Source organism: Pollicipes pollicipes, unplaced genomic scaffold (assembly GCF_011947565.3).
Source record: "Pollicipes pollicipes isolate AB1234 unplaced genomic scaffold, Ppol_2.1 Scaffold_4881;HRSCAF=5763_pilon_pilon_pilon, whole genome shotgun sequence".
In the NCBI taxonomy this organism is placed as follows: Eukaryota; Metazoa; Arthropoda; class Thecostraca; order Pollicipedomorpha; family Pollicipedidae; genus Pollicipes; species Pollicipes pollicipes.
Window position 1 is genome coordinate 9,253,609 of NW_023596576.1, and position 18,730 is coordinate 9,272,338.

The following is an 18,730-nucleotide window of genomic DNA, read 5'->3' on the forward strand; positions in this document are numbered from 1 at the left end:
AACCTTGTTCCGAGGTGCACACTACGCGTAACCCGTGGTGCCATTCAATATCCCTGCCGAACCCCGAAAACCCCGAACCCAGACCCATTCCAACACCGAGAATGATTAAAGCTTCACGTGTCACCGACCGCCAGGGCCATTTCGAGACGGGATGCCTTGATTAGATACCCGTGGGAGGTGGTAGAAGCGTGGCCGGGACCCGAAACCTCGGACCAAAAATCCGGAGACGGGCATCCAGCCACTTCACCATTACCGCTCGCCTCCCCAAACAGGTTTCGATAACGCCCACACTGTTTTCTGTTAAGACTACTGAACCGTTATGAATAGCACTGGTGAAATATTCAACGGGTTCATTTCATACCTGGTTCCTTGAGCTCACTCATCCCTAAATACAAGAAACTTGCATGTTCCGGTGGCATCTGCATCCTGTCTGAGATGAAAAAGATAAACCAGAAGAAGACAAGAAAGCGACACAAATTGGGCTTAGAAATCAAGTGAGGTGACTTTCCTTAGTACGTGGGGACTTTCACCAGCGGCACGCCCCTAACCAAGCTCCTGGCTGCGCCCCTGCTTCATGTTACGATACCCAGTGGTTTGCACACAATGCCGCGGGCATCGGTCGTGTATTCACAATCCAATGTCATTCTCGAGCACCACGGAAACTGCTTAGCATCGTCTGATGAAGCATGGGGATAGCTATATCCTGCACCAGGTGAGTATTAACGCTACCGCGCGAGATGCACATCGGGACACCGCCGAAGACGCAAGTCGTACAACGGGTCACAACGCAGCAGCGTTCCGCTAGCAGATGTCGCTAGAAACGAAAGCCATCGGACATCTGCTTAGGACATGCAATTCCTATGAGGAATACAAAGAACATAACACGTACACCAAGGCCAGAAGCAGTGGCGAATGGCCCATAACATTGGCCGTAACGTCCGACGAGTAAAATGTTCAACATAATCGCAAATTCCCAGAGGACTACCCGTCCGGCTGGCTGCAGCGGTGCCGCCACTTTCTGAAAACCCAAGCGTGTAGGCACGTCAACACCGCCTAGGTGCTGACACGCCGCAGCAACTGGCGCCCCTCAGCTCGTACTGCTTACCCCTCACGTCTGATATCGCGAGAGGGGTAGCCTTATAGATCCTACCTCCGAGTGACCTTAAAGTGGGCGCCCTGAACTATCTGCGAACCACCTTCTCAAAGAGGCCTGTTACAACAAGAATCTTCTCCTGTTTCTGCTAGCATCGTTTGCCACTATCTGCTAGCATTATTCGCCTGACCACCGCGTAGGAGCCCCAGAAGTAAACAACTATCTACAGCCCTGTTAGTAAACCCCGGCACGTGTCCATTGGGAGGTCCGAGTTCTGCTGCCGTCGTCATGGATGGGGCAGGGAGAGGGCCAGGGCGGGGCGAGGCGGGGGACGGCGGTAATTGCGCGAGCCGGGCCGGGCCGGGCCGGGCCGGCGCACGCGGCGGGAGCGTTTGTACCGGAACACTGAGATCAGGAGTGCGACTGGCAAGAGAGCGTGGCGTCCACTACACAGCCAACAAACGAGCAACACGGCGGGGCCGGCCGGCGCTCTCACGGGCGCGGCCAGAGCGCAGTGACGGCGGGGGCAGCGCCACCTGCGCGCCGTCACAGCCCGGCCCGGTCCCGTGAGGGCGCCTGCCGCCCGCCCACTATCGCATTGCGTCCCTGTAGGAGAGGACAGCTCATACGCCGCGTCTATCACAGGTCACGGCAGTCGCGGACACCCCAGGGGCTGGCGGCCACCTGAGGCGCCTGCGCCTGCCGCCGAACTAGGCTACCGTGGGCGAGTGCTCGCAGCGCGGGGCGTGTCCACAGCCCGGCCGCCACGCTACGGCACGGCACCTCCGCGCCAGCGCCGCACTGCGAGCACCGCGCCCGGCGCAGCCATCAAAACAAACGCCTCCTACTGCCAGCGCGCCGCCTCAGGAGATGTTGTCCACGCCCGTGTCGATGCGGCGGCCGCGCCGCCGGGACCAGCCCCGGCTGCGGCCGCGCGCACCCCGCCTCCCGCGCCCGCCCGGTCCGGGCCGCGGCCCGCCGACGCCCGGCCGCCGGCGCCGCGGCCGCGCCGCCCACTAGGACGGCCAGCAGTCGAACAGGCCGTAGACGAGGTCGTAGCCGCGCACGCTGCAGTACTGCAGGTCGCGCTGCGCGTACTTGGGCCGGATCGACGGCAGGCACAGCTGGCGAGTGAAGGCGTTCGCCTTGGACGTCTGGAAGGCCCCAGCGGCGTCAGTCGGGGCGGCACCACTCCCAGAGCCCCGCCCCCGGGCCTGCTCACGACGGAGATGTCACGGGCCACACTATCAATCACACACACGCACGCCACGCGCAGCACGCCGTGTCAGGCACTGAACCAAGTGCAAAGTCAAGCATACAAGCTTGCATGACGCATGAGGAATGAAAACGCCCAGAGTTCGTGCTTCCAGTGCATGTCCATGGGCGTCATGCAATTTTACAAACGTTCTCACCGTCTGACACAGACAAAATGAAACGTTTTGAGGCTAATGGCTTGCACCGGCACAATGAAAGGCATCAGCGAAAATACGAGGCATCAGGCGCAATACGGTGGCGTCGGCGAAAACACACCTTGTTGGCAAAGACGGTCACCAGCACCTTCCCGGGCTTGAAGCAGTCGATGACGCGGTTGATGACGTCCTTGTAGCACGACTGCGGGATGTTGGTCTCGAACGACACGTAGCTGAATCCAGGCTCCGGCGTGATGTGGATGGTCACGTAGCACCCCTGGCGGACGAAACGCAAACGCTTACTGTCGAGAACGCTTAACAGATAGCGCGACACTGTTGGCAATGAGTGAGCCACTGGCAGTGAACCATTGTCATGACAATCGCTCCAAAAGGATAACCAGATAAATATACGGTTGCACAAGGTGATGAAATACGCGTCGAGATCTCACATCAAACGCGAGTTCAGTCATATCCTCGAGCTTGCGAGTCTCGAAGGTGGAGCAAATTAAGTAACATTCGTTTTAGACCACAACGGAAAACGACGCAAACGAATAGTTCTTGTCATTCAAGATGCATGTGCCGCAACCAAAAACTGGCCCAAAACCGCCTCTAGAGTGCAATTACGTACGCTATGTCGATACACATACCACACAGACCATATTGTTCCAGAACACAACCAAGCCACCTGAATTTACTAGGCGCTAGTGCGAGCATGAGCATGAGCACGGGCACATGCGTGGATTGGTCTAAACGTTAGATTAGTAGCAGTCGCTCCTGGGGTGCGCGAGTATGCTGGAATGGTCGCAGGACAAACACACAGGCGTTGGGGAGAGCTGGTGCGACGGCGCCGGTGTGAAGCGTCGCAATCCGTAACGTCACGTGATCGGGGCGCGGTAAATGTGCCCAAATCCAGACAGAAAGCCTTCCCATGACAGCAGCCACGACTCGTACGGTGACACGAATGTGCGGGCGACACAAGTCCTCTCAGGGTCTTGCGTGAAACGAGTCTGCCAATGCAACAACAGCGCGAAAAGCGGGCACAGGAGGGGGGAGGGAAGGGGGGGGGGCAGGAGCCGACGGCACGTCAAGCTTATAGCGATCTCGTGGCCACGACGGGCGCGCTGCGCCACAGTCCCATCCTGGCGCGGCCTGTGCCGAGGCATGGCGGATAAGGGGTGTGAGCACTCCGCGCACTCGCCGCGTACTTACAAGATCGTACACGTCCTAGCCAGCCGGAAACGGAGCACGCGTTAACCATTACCCACGCTTAATAGGGTACAAGGACATGTCAGACCGGCGTCTGTCATACGCCGTCAAAAACTTTCCTGGGAGGGGTTTCGATGCCACCGCTGAAACTGTTATATTCAATTCCCCGTCTGCTATCGCGCGACGGGAGCATTAACCTGCCACAAAACACAACACCGACACTCTTAAATCAAGCTCTCCATAGGTTGTGACTGCCTCCGGTTTCCCTCAGAAATGATCCGTATCCCTTGTCACCCCTGCTACCACGCCCACACTTTCACTGAGGCACTAAATTATGGGTATGACGATTGGGGTTCCAGGACGTGCAGACTTTTAAGTCATTTTGCGCCCAGGTGATGACCCCCGGCTATGGGTTCCACAGCCCGCGGAACGGAGCGCGCTGGCAAGCTCCACTGTGTTCAGGAAGCAATGAGCACCGTTGGACATCTCTGCACGAAAGCAGAGCGGAGGTGCCACACCCCCACTTACTGTGACACCTGCTGTGATCTGCGACAGTGACCCGAATTTTGCACTTCAGCAGCTGGCATGTTGGAAGAGGCCGCGTTTCACTCTCTTCCTGAATGTTTAACGAAAAGCCGGCAACCCGAGCTCCATAAACATCGATAGCTTACGGCAAGCCGTTGATGATATTTAAGGTCACGCGACGTACTTCGGAATTAGACGCAATTTAAAACCTGCCATCACACAGTGCCTGCCCAAATTCAGAAACACCGCCCAGCCTTCTCGTCCCAAGCATCAGCTCCAGCCCCATACACAGATGTACGGAGCGCACAAACCCCATTAGTACAGCCATTATCATCATGGACGCTGCATGACTACACGTAGTCAATACGCTCGCAAATCCCAAACCCTCAGCACGCGCATCTCATCGGAGGCCCGGCTGCTACTGCTCAGGATCAAGATATTAACGGGCGCTTGCAATCCAACTGGCAAAATATGAGGAAAATGGAATGACGCGCATTACGTAACGATATCAATAAACTCCCCGTACATGATGGGGAAGAGGTAGCCGTTGCGACAAACCTCTTCCTGTCCGGCAGACATTTCGGCTGGATTTTGTCCGTGAGCCACTGTTCGTCGAAGGAGACTCAACATAGAACGGGTGTATACCGCAAGGCTCTTTCCGTCCCGTCTGCACACCGCATGAGGTAAGTCCAAACAAACACACATAGGGCGGCACCCGTTCGTCAGCGGGCAGCCAGAGTAAGCCTCGGCCGGCCACTGCGGAGCGACAACGCCCAACGGAACAAGCCGTGACCGCCGCGTCCGTTGCCCGAGGACTCCCATGGGCTGAGCCCATCTGCTGACCTGACCTTGGCCCCACGCTCCGCCCAGCCCGTGCTCATCCCCCGAGCGGTCACCCACATTGTCCAGCAGGCCGTTCATGGAGTAGCCGCACGGCTCGAACAGCACGTCGTCGATGTTGACGCCCGGCAGCAGCAGGTCGATCCCCGAGCGCTGGAACGGCCCGGACACGGTCAGGTCACAGCCGAGTCCACCACCGACAGAGACCAGGCGCCGCGGCCACGACGGCATGAGACACGCCGCGGCGCCACACTCCTGTCTTGATGGTATGCGGATCTGATATCTCGCGGCGGTTTTGTGGAAGATGTTATGCCATGCCTGATTACATCACGAGGTTTCAAAATGAGTGGGGGTAAACGTTTCACCGACTGCCAGAGCCATTACGAGACGGGATGCCTTCATCAGGTACCATGTTGGATGCGGTAACGGTGTGGCCAAGACCTGAACCCAGGACACTGACTCCCGAGACGAGGACCCTAACCACTACACAATCACCGCTCCCTCCATCACGAGCTTTACCAAACTCCCCTTACAGCCGGTTGTTTTGCACCAAGTACCACAGCTAACCCACGGCGTTTCAGCAGAGGTATCGCACAGTCGAACTGGATAACGGTTAAGTCGTTCACGCAAAGGCCTTCACGCGTCGGCTTGGGCAGCCTGATGTTCGGCACGGCACCTCACCTTGGTGGCCTCCGCGGCGGTGGCGCACGTGCTCTGATAGAACAGCCCCATCACGTCCTCGCCCAGGTCGGTCATGACCACTTCCAGCGTCTGGTCCGGCTGGCGGCGCGTGGGCGCGTGCGGCGGCGGCGCCGGCAGCGGTGCCATGCGGCCGCCCGCCTGCAGCGCGTACGGCCGGTCCAGCGTAAACAGGTACCAGCAGTCGCCGTTCATCTTGCCCAGGCAGTAGGCGGAGCCGGCTGACGAGGGGACACGCACGACTGTCAGCGACGCCGGCGCAGGCCGCGCACGTCCGGCCGACGCGCCGGCGGACGCGTGCGGCACTGGTCACACACGTCCGGCGCTGGCCGCGCACGTCTGGCCCATCGGCCCGGCGCTACGTCGGCTTCATAAGCATGGCGGCGGGTTTGTGGCTTTACCCAATGAGAGGGAGAGAGAAAGAGTGCACGAACCGCGTTGACTGGACCATTCCAAGGCCCTGGTTTAATGGTAAATTAGTTCGGAGTGGCCGATCCAAGCAGCTTAGACGTTGACCGGCGGCATACTCAAGTCAACACAATGCACTAATCGGGGTTTCCTTTGGGAGTTCCCTGCGCCAGCTGGGTCCGCACGCCGCCGAGCCCGCCTGCAGCCGCACTCACTGGGGAACATGTCCTCGAGGGCGGCCACCTCGGCGCTGAAGCTGCGATGAGTCTCGTCCTGCAGGTGCGGATGGCGGAAGTTCTTCCGCGAGTAGAAAATGTCCTGCCGGCGACACGTCCCAGTGTAAGCCTAACTGGCTGTCTTGTCCTTCCACCAGTGTCTCCAGGAGCGACATATGACTCGCGCTTTACGGCACTGTCTGCGAGTTATATTGCTGATATTCATCACTCGGGTTTCGGACTCCTCGCAAATTGCAGTTTCATAACGGGCTCGCTACTTTTTCTCCTCGTTGTTTATTGGGACTTTCGGGCGTGCCGATCACAGCGGTCATTCTACGCCCGCAACGGGTCTCGCTGCAGTGTTCAACCAGCCGGCAAGTGACATGATGAGCGGAATGGCGATTGAGCTACGACTATGCCAAGCACCGGAGGGAAGGTCGTAGTGACAAGACCGAAGCCAGGCATTCGACCGTCCAATCAGCCGCCGTTATGTTACCCGCACGGCGCCGCACCCGTGGGCAGGATGAGAAGCCAGCAGGACCGCCCGAAGCCCGACAAACACAAATCGTCCAAGGGGTGGCAACGACGCATTCCATTCAGCACTGGGGGTTTGTGGGTGCGGAGCGCGTGGCAGCGCGGTCCGGCCTCGCTGAGCGGCCGCACAGGTTGCCTGGGACTGGTTTAGCGGCTCGCGCGCCCCGCACCCGCCCCGCGGCGCCGCCTTCGCGCACGTCCCACTCACCTCCACCTGGGTGAAGCTGGTGTATTGCTTGACGAAGCCGAGTAGGCGGTGGATGCACTTGAGAGGCGTGGTGGTGCCGCACGTCTTCAGGATGAAACGGCAGCGCGAGATGAACATGCTGCTCTCGCTGCAAACCCGCCCCAGGCATCGTCCGGTCAATGCGCAGGTTTGTCCAGTTCAGGACAGCAGTCATTGTTACATAACCTGACGAGAAACTCACAAAGTCAGTTCGTTACCCGCCAGGCAACCACGAAATTTCAAACTCCTGGTCCTCGCTGTTAGGCTTAGTTATACTATGTTTTCGCTGTCTCGGCAGACGAAACAAAGAACTAAATAACTTCAATGAGCCTAACTGGTCCAGAAAATACTCAGAAGCATCTCAAGCATGTACGCAAAACAGGCAATTACGGCAATAAGCGCCTTCGTACCAACAGTAACCAGAGAGGGCAGCGGCAAGGAGCAGTGCTCGAAGATAAACACCGTAGCTCAGCGGGCGGTGCGTCAGACACTCTGACCGACGACTGACAGACACGTAGGGTGGCGCTCATGAGCACAGCTGAACCATCTCGTTCACGACGGGCTATTCTGTCACAAAGTCAAGCTGGAACATGGGCAGACACTACAGCATGGCGCTGTGCCCTGTCATGTCCTAACGCGTCCTTGACCACCCGCCAGAATGACATGCGATAGGGGGGGGGGGGCAATCTCTCACTATTTTAGCTTTCAGTCACGCTCGAGTCACAGGATTTTCGAAAGCTGGGTGGTGGTCTCACGAATGAGGGGGCCACAGCAGCCGTAAGTCAGGTACTTTAGGACCTAACAAGGTCACTATCCGAAAATGCGCCAATCGGAAACGTTAACCGATGCTATTCAGCATTAAAGACATCAGCATGTTAACGGGGGCAATCTATCGACATTTAGCTACATAAGGCATGACACGTGCGTAATCCTGTGCCACCATACCGCAGCTGGCGACGTCTAGCCCAAAACAACGTCGACTTGAACCCAGGACAATAACGAATTAATATGAGGGCATTCAGCACACTGACGGTGTGATTGTTGGACACGTTGGTTGGTTATTAAAGCTTTCGGGCGCTTGAACTCTGCGGCCACACAGCCCCCGATGATTTTCAGACAGATTATTTTGATAAGAGGGAGGGTTTCCAGACGCCCACGCGCCCATCTGCAGACACAGACGCATAGCACGCTCTCGACGGGCTTTGATGCCTTCCGCTCGTGTGTTTCCGCGAACGGCGGCGCCAGCATCTGGTGTGCGGAATACGTTGTGGTGCGATGGCGTCCAGCACGCCACATAAAAACGAATCGTGTCTTAACAGAATGACGTCAGCAGGTCACTAAGCCATGCAAAGGCGTGTTTTCACTGGCCGGGAGCTCTGTCCAGTCACAGGTCCTTGTCGGTGCTGCCGGTCGGTGTTCACGATGGGTCTTCCGACTGTGCTATACTGTAACCTTAATAAGCTGCAGACCGATTCCATTTACTGGACTGGTTTTTGCTTTTGGCTTTTGTTTTCTTACTGGCTTTTAGTTTACTGGACACCTCTGGCTTGAAGATACACCAAATATTGTTGAATGGTTTGCTTCAGTGTCAATATCATTTCACAACAAAAAAACAAACTGATCGGACAGATGCCCATCTAACGTGCATGTTAGCACATAGCATGTGCATGCCACAGTAGCCCACAAAACCCTTCCCCGAACAGGAATTATCTAATGATGACATGGTCAGTGTAGGTGCAAAAGGGATGCTTAGCTTGAACCCTGGATCACAAATTCTACAAAAAATTTCAGCAACTTTAAAAAAGGGAGACCAAACAAAACATGCATACTTTGCAGCACACCAACAGCATGGCAGTTGTTGCCAGTCAATGTGATAGGAGAGAACAGTAAGCACAAAATAAGCATGCTCAGCCACAAGAGGCCCAGTCTGAACATAGAAGGAGTAATGCAGTGCAGATAGCAGCATCATGTCCAGATAGCAACTATCAGATAATGGTCATCAGATAGCAGCTAACAGATAGCTGTTATGTGAAAAAAGATAGCAGATAGCAGATAGAGGCATCTGCTGTCCCTATGATGTCTGGGCATGTTGGCTGGCCCAGCATTGCAACAATGTCTGGACCCATCATGCATTGATACATCCCATGTGCTGCATGTGTTTTGTTGAGAAAAATGTTGTCGAACTGTACAAAAGAGGAAACCAACAGATGCACCAACACTTGGACAATGAACAAGATACTATGCATTTTCAGCCAAAAATGGCCTTTCACCTTGGCAAATCATATGCTAAAGAAAATCGTGCTGCACAGGTAGCAGTCACCATTGCACAGCAGGTTGCTGTAGGCCTGTGGCTGACCTGAGAACATAGGCATCAACCAGGCTGCTCGACCTGGTGCTGATGATCTCGCACTTGGCATCTTCCATAAGCTGGTCCAGTGCCTCCCTGTCAGACACAGACACACAGCACTTCTGTCAGAGATGGCAGCAGTTTTAATATCAAAAGGCAGGATTTTGAGTCTGTTCTTTGCAATAGTGCACAGTTCAGATCTTACTGATAGGTACTGTTGACAAAATAAATGACAAGGCACATGGGAATGACATTTCACTGCCAGCATGGAATATTGCACATCATTTATTTTAGGATGGACATAAAATAAAACCATTTAAGCTTAAGTGGCTAACACAGCTGTAGGGAGAAAACCAAAAATGCACCTGGTGGTAAGTCTCTCTTGAAAACCTCCAAACACACAGTCAAAGCCAGGAATGGCCCCAGTAAGCTACAGCTTTAACTAATACCATGAAATATGCCATCTCTCAGCCAGCACTGTTTAAATCACATGATTAAGCACCCTGCAGTAAAACCTAACTTTGCAAACATGGTAGGGTATAACACTGCTCAGCCCAAGCTGAGGTAGTGCTAAGGAGTAAGAAGAATATCCACACCTGGTAGTGGTTCCCATCAAACATGCATATGTACAAATAATTAATGCTTTCCAGGTGATGAGAAACAAAAAGCAGATTACCTGGGGATTGCTCTCAGATCACAGTTCTTGTTGAAATGGTCAGAAGATGAACCCACCCAAACTTCCAGCAGTTTTTCCACACCCTCAAAGAAGTGTTCCTTTATGTCTTCTTTCATCTTGGGCCTGCAATTAAATATGCTTATTAGCTATGTAAACACACAAGCTTCTAAATTTTGTTCATCCTAGTATCTCACTCTTGACCCAATTTATATATCCTAACAGCTTAATTATGGAACCTGCACTCTAATCTAAGTTTGCAAAACATCTATCCCCTGCCCCTCTACACATCAATGAGCTGAATCCCTTCCTTGTGTGCACTGAACTTATGCAAAGCCAAATTGCCCTAGTTCTCAAATCATTTTTCCATGAAATAATTAAAAACATTTAAATATATTGGCAAAATCACAATCCCTTGAAACATTGGGTCTTTATACACTGACATGCATCAAACTCAGATTTGCTGTAATGTGCTCAGATTTATGGTGTACATGCCCTGGTATTTTTGCATTGATGTGACTATTGCATTAGACATCTTCACTGTAGCATACATTCTTTCACAATCCAGTTCCAATCCACCCAAGTCTGACAGGCATTTCTACAAGCAAGCTTCATAACCAAAGCAAAAAGGGCCCCAATCACCTACAGCCAGACTGCAAACAAATACATGTTACACTGCACATGTCAAGCATAGCAATGACATCCCAGCAAAAATTGCAGATAATGTAAATCTCCTAGAGGACAGTGCACAGTCAAACCTACTTTCAGTGCATGAGGAACTCATGTTTCAAGAGGTTGTGATATGGCAATCACAATTTGTTGCACAAATCCCTTAAAATATTTTTAATTTCGACATTTTGTGATAATTCAACGCACGCTGGCCTGCGACCGGCGTAGGCGAGCCCGGAGCTCATCACACCAATGTCACGTAAACGTCCGGCGCAGTGGATGGGTTTATCTCAGACTGGGTCTGCGGCAACATGCCCAATTTAAGTTCGCCAGGAAGAAGCCGCTCACCTGACGCCTCTCACAGAGAGCTAACTAACAATGAACCTGATCTATCAAAGTTGGTTGATTTGCCGCTGCCTTTCAATGCGGCCCCGCACATCCAACCCACTAGCGCGAAACGAAATGCGCCCAGGCAAGGCCTATGTATATAATGCAAAATCACCAAGCAATTTTTGTGCACCCCACGGGAACCACTCCGTGATGTCATTGGGAGCAATTCCGTTCGCCGCCCGCCGCGGACATTTGAAGTGCGGCTTGGTTTTCGTCGAATCGCTCACACTTCTGTCCGATTTTACCGTACACAGTATCGTACCGTAGGTCACGTTTTATGAGAAAAGGAAAGGACGCCTGTAATAAGTGATTTGGAGTCGCAGACAAGCACGATGATCTCAGGCCGGTTCTCAGGGTCGCGAGACAGGTAGGCAACCTGTGAGCGTCGCGGCCCGGGGCGCAGTTTCACACACACACACACACACACACACACACACACACACACACACACACACACACACACACACACACACACACACACACACACACACACACACACACACACACACACACACACACACACACACACACACACACACACACACACACACACACACACACACACACACACACACACACACACACACACACACACACACACACACACACACACACACACACACAAATGGAGGGGTTGAGCACTGGGAAAAGACTCAATCTGCCCCAGAATAGGGCTTCAATAGGGCAGAACAAATAGGGCAGATATAGGGCAGAACAAATGGGCTTCTCCCCGGATTTGACCCATATTCTTCTAAAAGTTGGGGGCTGCAGCCAAGTTGGAGTGGGGGCTGAATCACTTCAGCTGAAAAGGGAACTGCAACCTTGGTCACGACAGCCCATCACTCCAATTCTCTCGCAAAACACCTTTCAAAGATTATCGCCTACCGGGTTGCTGTATGACGCAGAGGCCGGCACGTTTCCACGAGGCGCCGCTAACTTGTTTCTCTCAGCGATGAGGCCAGCCGGGACAACTCTCTTAGCATTCTGATAACTCTTCTGCGCAACGAGAAGTCCAAGCCGCGGCACGACGGCCAGGCAGGCAGGCAGGGGCACCTGAGGGACACTACAGAGGACACCTCCCATAGTGTCATGGTACGTCGGGACACTCTTCTAATAGAACAGAAAGGCCGTTTTTTCAGGCGTTACGCATCCTAGAGACGCCGCGTTGTGTGCTGCTGCTGCCGCGGTGCAGATCTGCACCGCACAGGCTGGAGCCCCTCTCTCGCCCAGTGGCGGATTCAGGATTTCGTCAGGGGGAGGCAGCATTGTGGGCCCCTAGAATTTTAAGCCTAGCTTATTTACGGCTAGCCGACTAGTCCATGTGATCCGCTGATGGCTTGTAACTAAGGCAGAGTTTTTGCTTTGACTGCTACAGAAGTGTAACAAGTATGCTGACATTCAAATATTCTAAGAACGTAATGCGCAAGTATCATAAGTGTCACAAATTCAATAACCAATGGAAATGACATGCGCGACATCGGCGATGCGTAACATTATGCTCGAGAACTACGTATAAAAGTTCATCGGTTCATCCTGTGATCTCGGACTTGTGCACATGAAGTAATATTTAGTGAGGCTTGTACAAACGAGCAGGCAAAACGCTCTGGTGCTCGCAAGCGCATGTGGGGCTTCCCGCAACAGAATAAAATCCTTCTGGCGTCATCGGAAGAGCCCACGACTAATGTGAAGAGCCCCGGAGCCATCAAGCGTGCCCGGCTAATTAAGATCTAGGACAGGGACGGTGGTGGTGTAACGGGTAGGGCACTCGATTTGAGCCTCTTGATCTAGGGTTCGGGCCGCGGTCACGCCACCACGACATCCAAAATGATACCTAATAAAGGCATCCGTCTCGAAATGTCCCCAGCAGTCAGCGAGACGTAAAGCTTCAATCGTTATTTTTGAGATTTATATCCCCGTCAACGGTGTAGGCTCTCCTCTAATATGGGAAAACCCAAAACCAATAGCGACGACGCCTGAGCGATCGAGGGTGCCGCGGCAGGCCAACAAAGGGGCTCCCGTCAACTGTCTCCTCAACTCAATGTAGTGGGGCCTCTGAACGATCGGAAGTATCTTGGCAGGCCAACATATGGGACCCGGCCAGAGCACAGTACCCTCGGAGTAAAGAGGAACAACCCAAGAACTGCCCCTGTGCGATAAAGACCGCCCGGGCAGGTTAGCAGAAAGAGTGAAGGGTACTCCGCAAGTGAGCTCAAAGAGAAAGAGCCCTAGATCAATGTAGAAGCTCCCTGAGCATCGAGTGCCTCGGTACGTTATCTTACATGGGCCCAGCAACAGCACTGGGCCCTCCGAGCAAGTGGAAAGCACGCGATGCCAATATGAAGGCCCCTACGCAACTGAACGTAGTCCGATGTATCGGACTTCGCCGATAGCGCACAGAACCTTTCGGGTGAATGTGAAGAATGCATGGAGGGCCCTTGATTGATCAAGAACGGCCAGGCATGTTAGCAGATAGTAGGACCCTACTATGGTATGACCCTTCGTGAAAATAGGAAGTATCCAAGACACAGTGTGCACGGCCCCCAAACAATCCAGCGTGGCCGAGCAGGCTGGGAGCCCGACAAGAGCGCAGGGCCGTCCAATAAAATAGGAAGCACTCAATACCCAACGTGGAAGACCCCCGATCGGTAGAGTGTGCTCAAGCAGCTTAAAAGATGGCCCCCGACAAGAGCAGGGGGCCTTTTATTATAATAAGAAATGCACGAGGCCCAACGTGAAGGGCCTCCAAACGATCGAGTGTGCCCGAGCAGATTAACTGATGAAGCCGCCCGACAAGAGCGTAGAGCCCTCCGCAAGTGGCAGGAAACTGGAAGGGCCGTAGACTAATGTAGAGGGCCCATGAGCATGTGGTGAATGTGTCGGTAGGCTAACAGAAACCAACGTGGAAGGACCCTGGGCAAGCTAGAATATCCCAGCAATTTCGGATTGACCTTGCAAAGGAACACATAAGGCCCCCAGGAACATCGCACAACCTCTGAATATCGTAAAAAGCCTTACACGTGCTCGGACGGGAGTCAAATTCGCCCCTCCGAAGGCTTTTCGTTTTTCAAACGGCGCGGCGCTGCCGCGCCAAATTTCGCATAATTGTACATAAATAGCAAATCGTTCAGCATAAAAGTTTATACCCATCTTGTAAGGTCGCTGACCTATGGCAGGTCAAAGTCAGGCCATGGTTTCAGCAAAGTCAATTTCTGAGATATCGTTCAATCTGATGCAACGACGGGGTGCTAGACGAAGCCATACATTTTTTAGATACTTTCTAAGGTAAGAAAACAATTGAATGAACAAATTGCATTAACCTAGGGTCAGGTATGAAGGTCAGACCAAGGTCAAACCCAACCTGCTTTATTACTCTAGACCTTGCTGCGTGGGGTAGTTTGTGGTCCTCATTGCAAGCTTATTGATAACAGGAGCCACAATACACGTCTTCCATGGGCCTGTTAAAGGTCGGAATAGGTCACTGACCTAAAGCGGCCCTGGTCAGCATTTTGTTTTTAAGAACATGCCACTTAGTATAATCTTTGTCGCTTATTCGAAAGCAAAACTCAAATAAGTCCTGTATGACTTTGGTCACCACGACCTCCAAAAGGTCAAAAAAGGGCAATGGCTCTATATCAGCATGTGACCTTTTGTCTAGAATAGCTATCTAGGTTTTGCAGGCATTTTGGAGACCAACCCAGGGTTTAACTTCGTTTGACCTTATTTAACCCCAAGATGGTGACCTGGGAGCCTCAATAGTTGACCTAAGTGATTGCATCAGCTGACCTAAGTAACTAAGGATGGTGCGAGTAGGTCACCAGGCTTCCAATCCGGTCGCATGATCGGCGGGCCTCCAGCATCCCGGCCCGGTGTCAGGTGTTACTGTTCCACGACAGTTTACCTCCTACACAAAACGCCACACTGCAACTCGGATCAGTCACCAGTCTCCACGCCCGGTGCCATCACCGGAATCCACACCTCGCAGGCAGCACTGGCGGAGCGATCGCGCCCACGCGGCTACGGGTCGCGCATCCAGCGCCACCACGGCCGTCGCCGCCACGGCAGCCGCCACCGCCGTCATGGCCGCCGGCTAGATAAGGCCACCCGGCCGGCCATGCTGTCCAGCCAGGTCGGCAAGCCGTCGGCGTCCACTCCCAGCGTGGTCTTGGCTACGCAACAGGCCACTCCGGGCCTCTTCGAGAAGAGCAGGTTAAATTTTTTCTGGGCGGCGCGGTTAGGTTTGAGAAGTGGTCATGTACGAGCCTTGAGGAGTATGGGTGTTGTATACTACTTACGTCGTGGCAGCGGACCCTGGTGAAGCAATCTCCTCTGGCAGCGGTAGACCCGGACGACGAGCTCTCCTCATTCAGTCTGGAGCGTAGCCAGAGCCTTGACAGGGCAGTGGTGGTGGTGGGGAGGGGGAGAGGAGGGGGCTCAGGGTTGAGGAACGCCGCTCAAGATAGCCGGATATGGCTCACCCGTTGATGAAGGGCTCGGTTTTCTTTAAGTAGTACAGAGTTAGTTAATAAAGATTAAAGCAATTTCTTCAGGCAATATGCTGAAGAAATTAGGCCACGATCAGTGTAAATCACTGTCCTCTGTTTTGTCCTGCTGTTGAAGTGGGCCCCTAGGCCCATACAGACACGTAGCTGACTCTGCTATTTTGGTGGTACCTGTCCACCACATAGGCCTTTATAGAGTCATGGAGTCTCCGATGGCGCAAAAGGCCCTCTGACCATTATTTGAGGACCTGTCCCCACAAGCCGGACCCCTGAGTAAGACTCCGGTCATCCCTTTTTACCCTTTGGCTCTCCAATCGGACCCTTGGTCGCCGGTCCCGATGGGCTCTGTAGGCCAGGCCGAGCCTCCTCGAACACTGCCTCTGGCCGATTCGCGTCCCCTGTTAGGCACTGGGCCCCTGGCAGGCGTCAGTGTCCCGACCGACGTAAATTGGAGGCCCGGTTTTGTCTCTGATTTGGAAACGTAAGCTCAGACCCATGCCGACACGGAGCCGACAGTATGGTACTGATGGTGTCTGACCGACACATAGGCCTTGATCGACTCAGGGGACCCCCGATCAGCGCAAACGGCCCCCTCGCTGGCATTGGAGTGCTCGGACCTGTGGGCCAGGGCTCCTTAATATGGCATCTGGCAGGCCTTTCCGGCCCTTCGGGACCTAAAATCTGGTCCCCCATCGTCAGTCCCGAGGAGCAGGGAGGGGGTCAGGGAGAACGTGCCCCCTGTACCCCCTTCCTGCGCCATATCCAGCAGATGGAGACCCACGAGCCGCACCCGCCTTGTCTAACAGCCGTAGACTTAGCGCTGTTCTGTCCTCATCCAGTTGCTGCAGACCTGACGCCGCACTGTCATCCTCCAGCCGATGACCCCGCATATATTAATATGGCGCGTAAGTAACAGGATACGGAAATTTTACACGTCTCGCTGATTGCAGAAAGTATCATGCGTCTGAATAGCACCTAACAACTTCCGACAAGTCATCTGGCCATCACGTTGTATACATACTGCGCGACAGCGATAGTCCAAACAAGTGTTCCATTCAAAATCCTCACACCCCGTCTTAATACTTTCGTCAAACTGGATGCTGCGTTATTTACGTTTTGGTATTCCCGTAAGTCAATATCAGTGACGCAACTGTGGGAACGCTGCTACCAACTCAGCATGACGTAAGGCCCACTTTCATGGTGACAACTTATGCGCACAGCTGCGCAGGTTTCAATTGCAGAGAATATGACGAGTAAGCGCGCCACAGTGTGAATTTATACTCCACTATTAGCTGATTGTACAACATAAGAATGACGTCACTAAATATATACTTTAAGCTATCAACCATTCTGTATTCATAAGTCATAGTATGAATAAGCATGTATTTCACCATAAAGCATACCTAAGATGTCCAATGAACTTGCCACCTCTGCTTCAAAGTCAAGGTTAACGACAAGATGCATGAAAGGAAATGCCAGGTACCTCAATATTTAGCTACGTTTAAACTCCGCTCCATGATTTAGAGTTGATGTATGCAAATATTTGAACTATTTTATAGATAGCTGATTGTTTCAAAATACCGGCAACGATTTAAAAATGCGCATGAATGGACGTTTATGCGCACCGATGACGTCATCATCCATGATTTGCATTCGCATTACATTCGCGCTGAAAATTGTCGATGCTAGTCGTCGGGTGTGCGCGTGCGGTGGTGCAGCAGTTCATGTTTGCTCCGGTGACCTGCGTGGATCCGTCAAAATTAGTTGTTTTCGTAGTATCGCCTTGTCTCAGTGCTAGCAAAGGACACACAAGGTATTTGAGGCTGAAAGCACTGGGGTCGTTATTTCGAGCATTGTTAGGGAAGCACTGCCTGTGGGATATATCCTAGTTGAATAAACAAGATATGATCTCAGTACGACCCGTTTGGATGGGGAAGTATGAACTGGCGGGGAAACGTATGCCTGTTTCTGATTTTTGGTTATTCCTTTACTTGGTTTTAGAAGCAGAGTGCCAGTTTATACCTTGATGGTACTGATGATACTTGATGATCATGCACTACGGCTCAGTTCCATGCCATCATGAGAACTGTTGGGGGCTGCAATTATGTGCATTACCTTAAAATGTTAAGTTCCTTGGCCTGCATTCTCACACAACTGCTGTATTGACTGGTCACATACACATGCTGCACAGATGTGAACTCAGCATTTTGTTTTGTCTCATGCAATGTTTATGCTGTGATTGGTCTATGAATAGGTGTATGATCGGCCTGTTTGTAGATTACACCAGATGTTACTTTTGTCTATTTTGGTTCCTAGGTTTTACTGTAGTGCTGCTGGACCTTTTATATTTGTGTTCTATTGCAGGTGATGCAAGACATTGGGGACTTCTATAGTATGCAATGAAATCAGAGTTGAACTCATCATCATGCACTTCAGCCCAGCTGCTAAGGTATTTCATATAAAAGCTTTGCATGCTAATCGAGATAAAGCTAAAGTGATGGTTTACAGTAACTCAAGTTATCTGCTACCAGGTTTCTTATTGTTATTGCACTATTCTTGGCACAAGGATAGGCCTGGTAAAATGGAGAGCACTTTTATTATTATATGCATCTTAAATTACACCATATGAGTTTGATGTCTGTAGTGATTATCTGAGTATTTTCTCTATGTAAGTTTACCTGATAGTAAAAAATGCAAGTTGGTAACTTAAGAATTAAGCTGATTCTTAGATGCTGCACATCCTGTTGCATCACTTACAAACCACTCAGATGCTCTGGTTCATCCTGTTGCATCACTTACAGACCACTCAGATGCTCTTTGGTTCATCCTGTTGCATCACATAAAGACCATTCAGATAGCTCCTTGGCTCTTTCCATGCTAGGTTACATGACTATATTTATGTTCACAATTATCAGTATCCTGATATACTAGACATCAATGATTCACTACGCCCTAAAACTCATGTCCCACGCCCCATTCACTATGCCCTAAAACATC

General features: G+C 52.4%; 1 protein-coding gene across 2 annotated transcripts; it reads right to left on the reverse strand.

The window, feature by feature from the left end:
* Window positions 1-608: 608 nt before the first annotated feature.
* LOC119101508 (S-adenosylmethionine decarboxylase proenzyme) lies at window positions 609-11,276 on the reverse strand. Of its 2 annotated transcripts, XM_037224849.1 has the most exons (10): window positions 11,193-11,276; window positions 10,179-10,301; window positions 9,512-9,598; window positions 7,138-7,264; window positions 6,396-6,498; window positions 5,755-5,993; window positions 5,134-5,226; window positions 3,712-3,726; window positions 2,624-2,779; window positions 609-2,247 (listed from the first exon to the last, which is right to left on the reverse strand). In XM_037224849.1, exons 2-10 carry the CDS (start codon window positions 10,292-10,294, stop codon window positions 2,110-2,112), a joined length of 1,074 nt encoding a protein of 357 aa, XP_037080744.1. In that variant the 5' UTR covers window positions 10,295-10,301; window positions 11,193-11,276; the 3' UTR covers window positions 609-2,109. The 2 variants fall into 2 exon arrangements, with proteins under 2 accessions (XP_037080744.1, XP_037080745.1); XM_037224850.1 differs by lacking the exon at window positions 3,712-3,726.
* Between the last annotated feature and the right edge of the window lie 7,454 nt (window positions 11,277-18,730).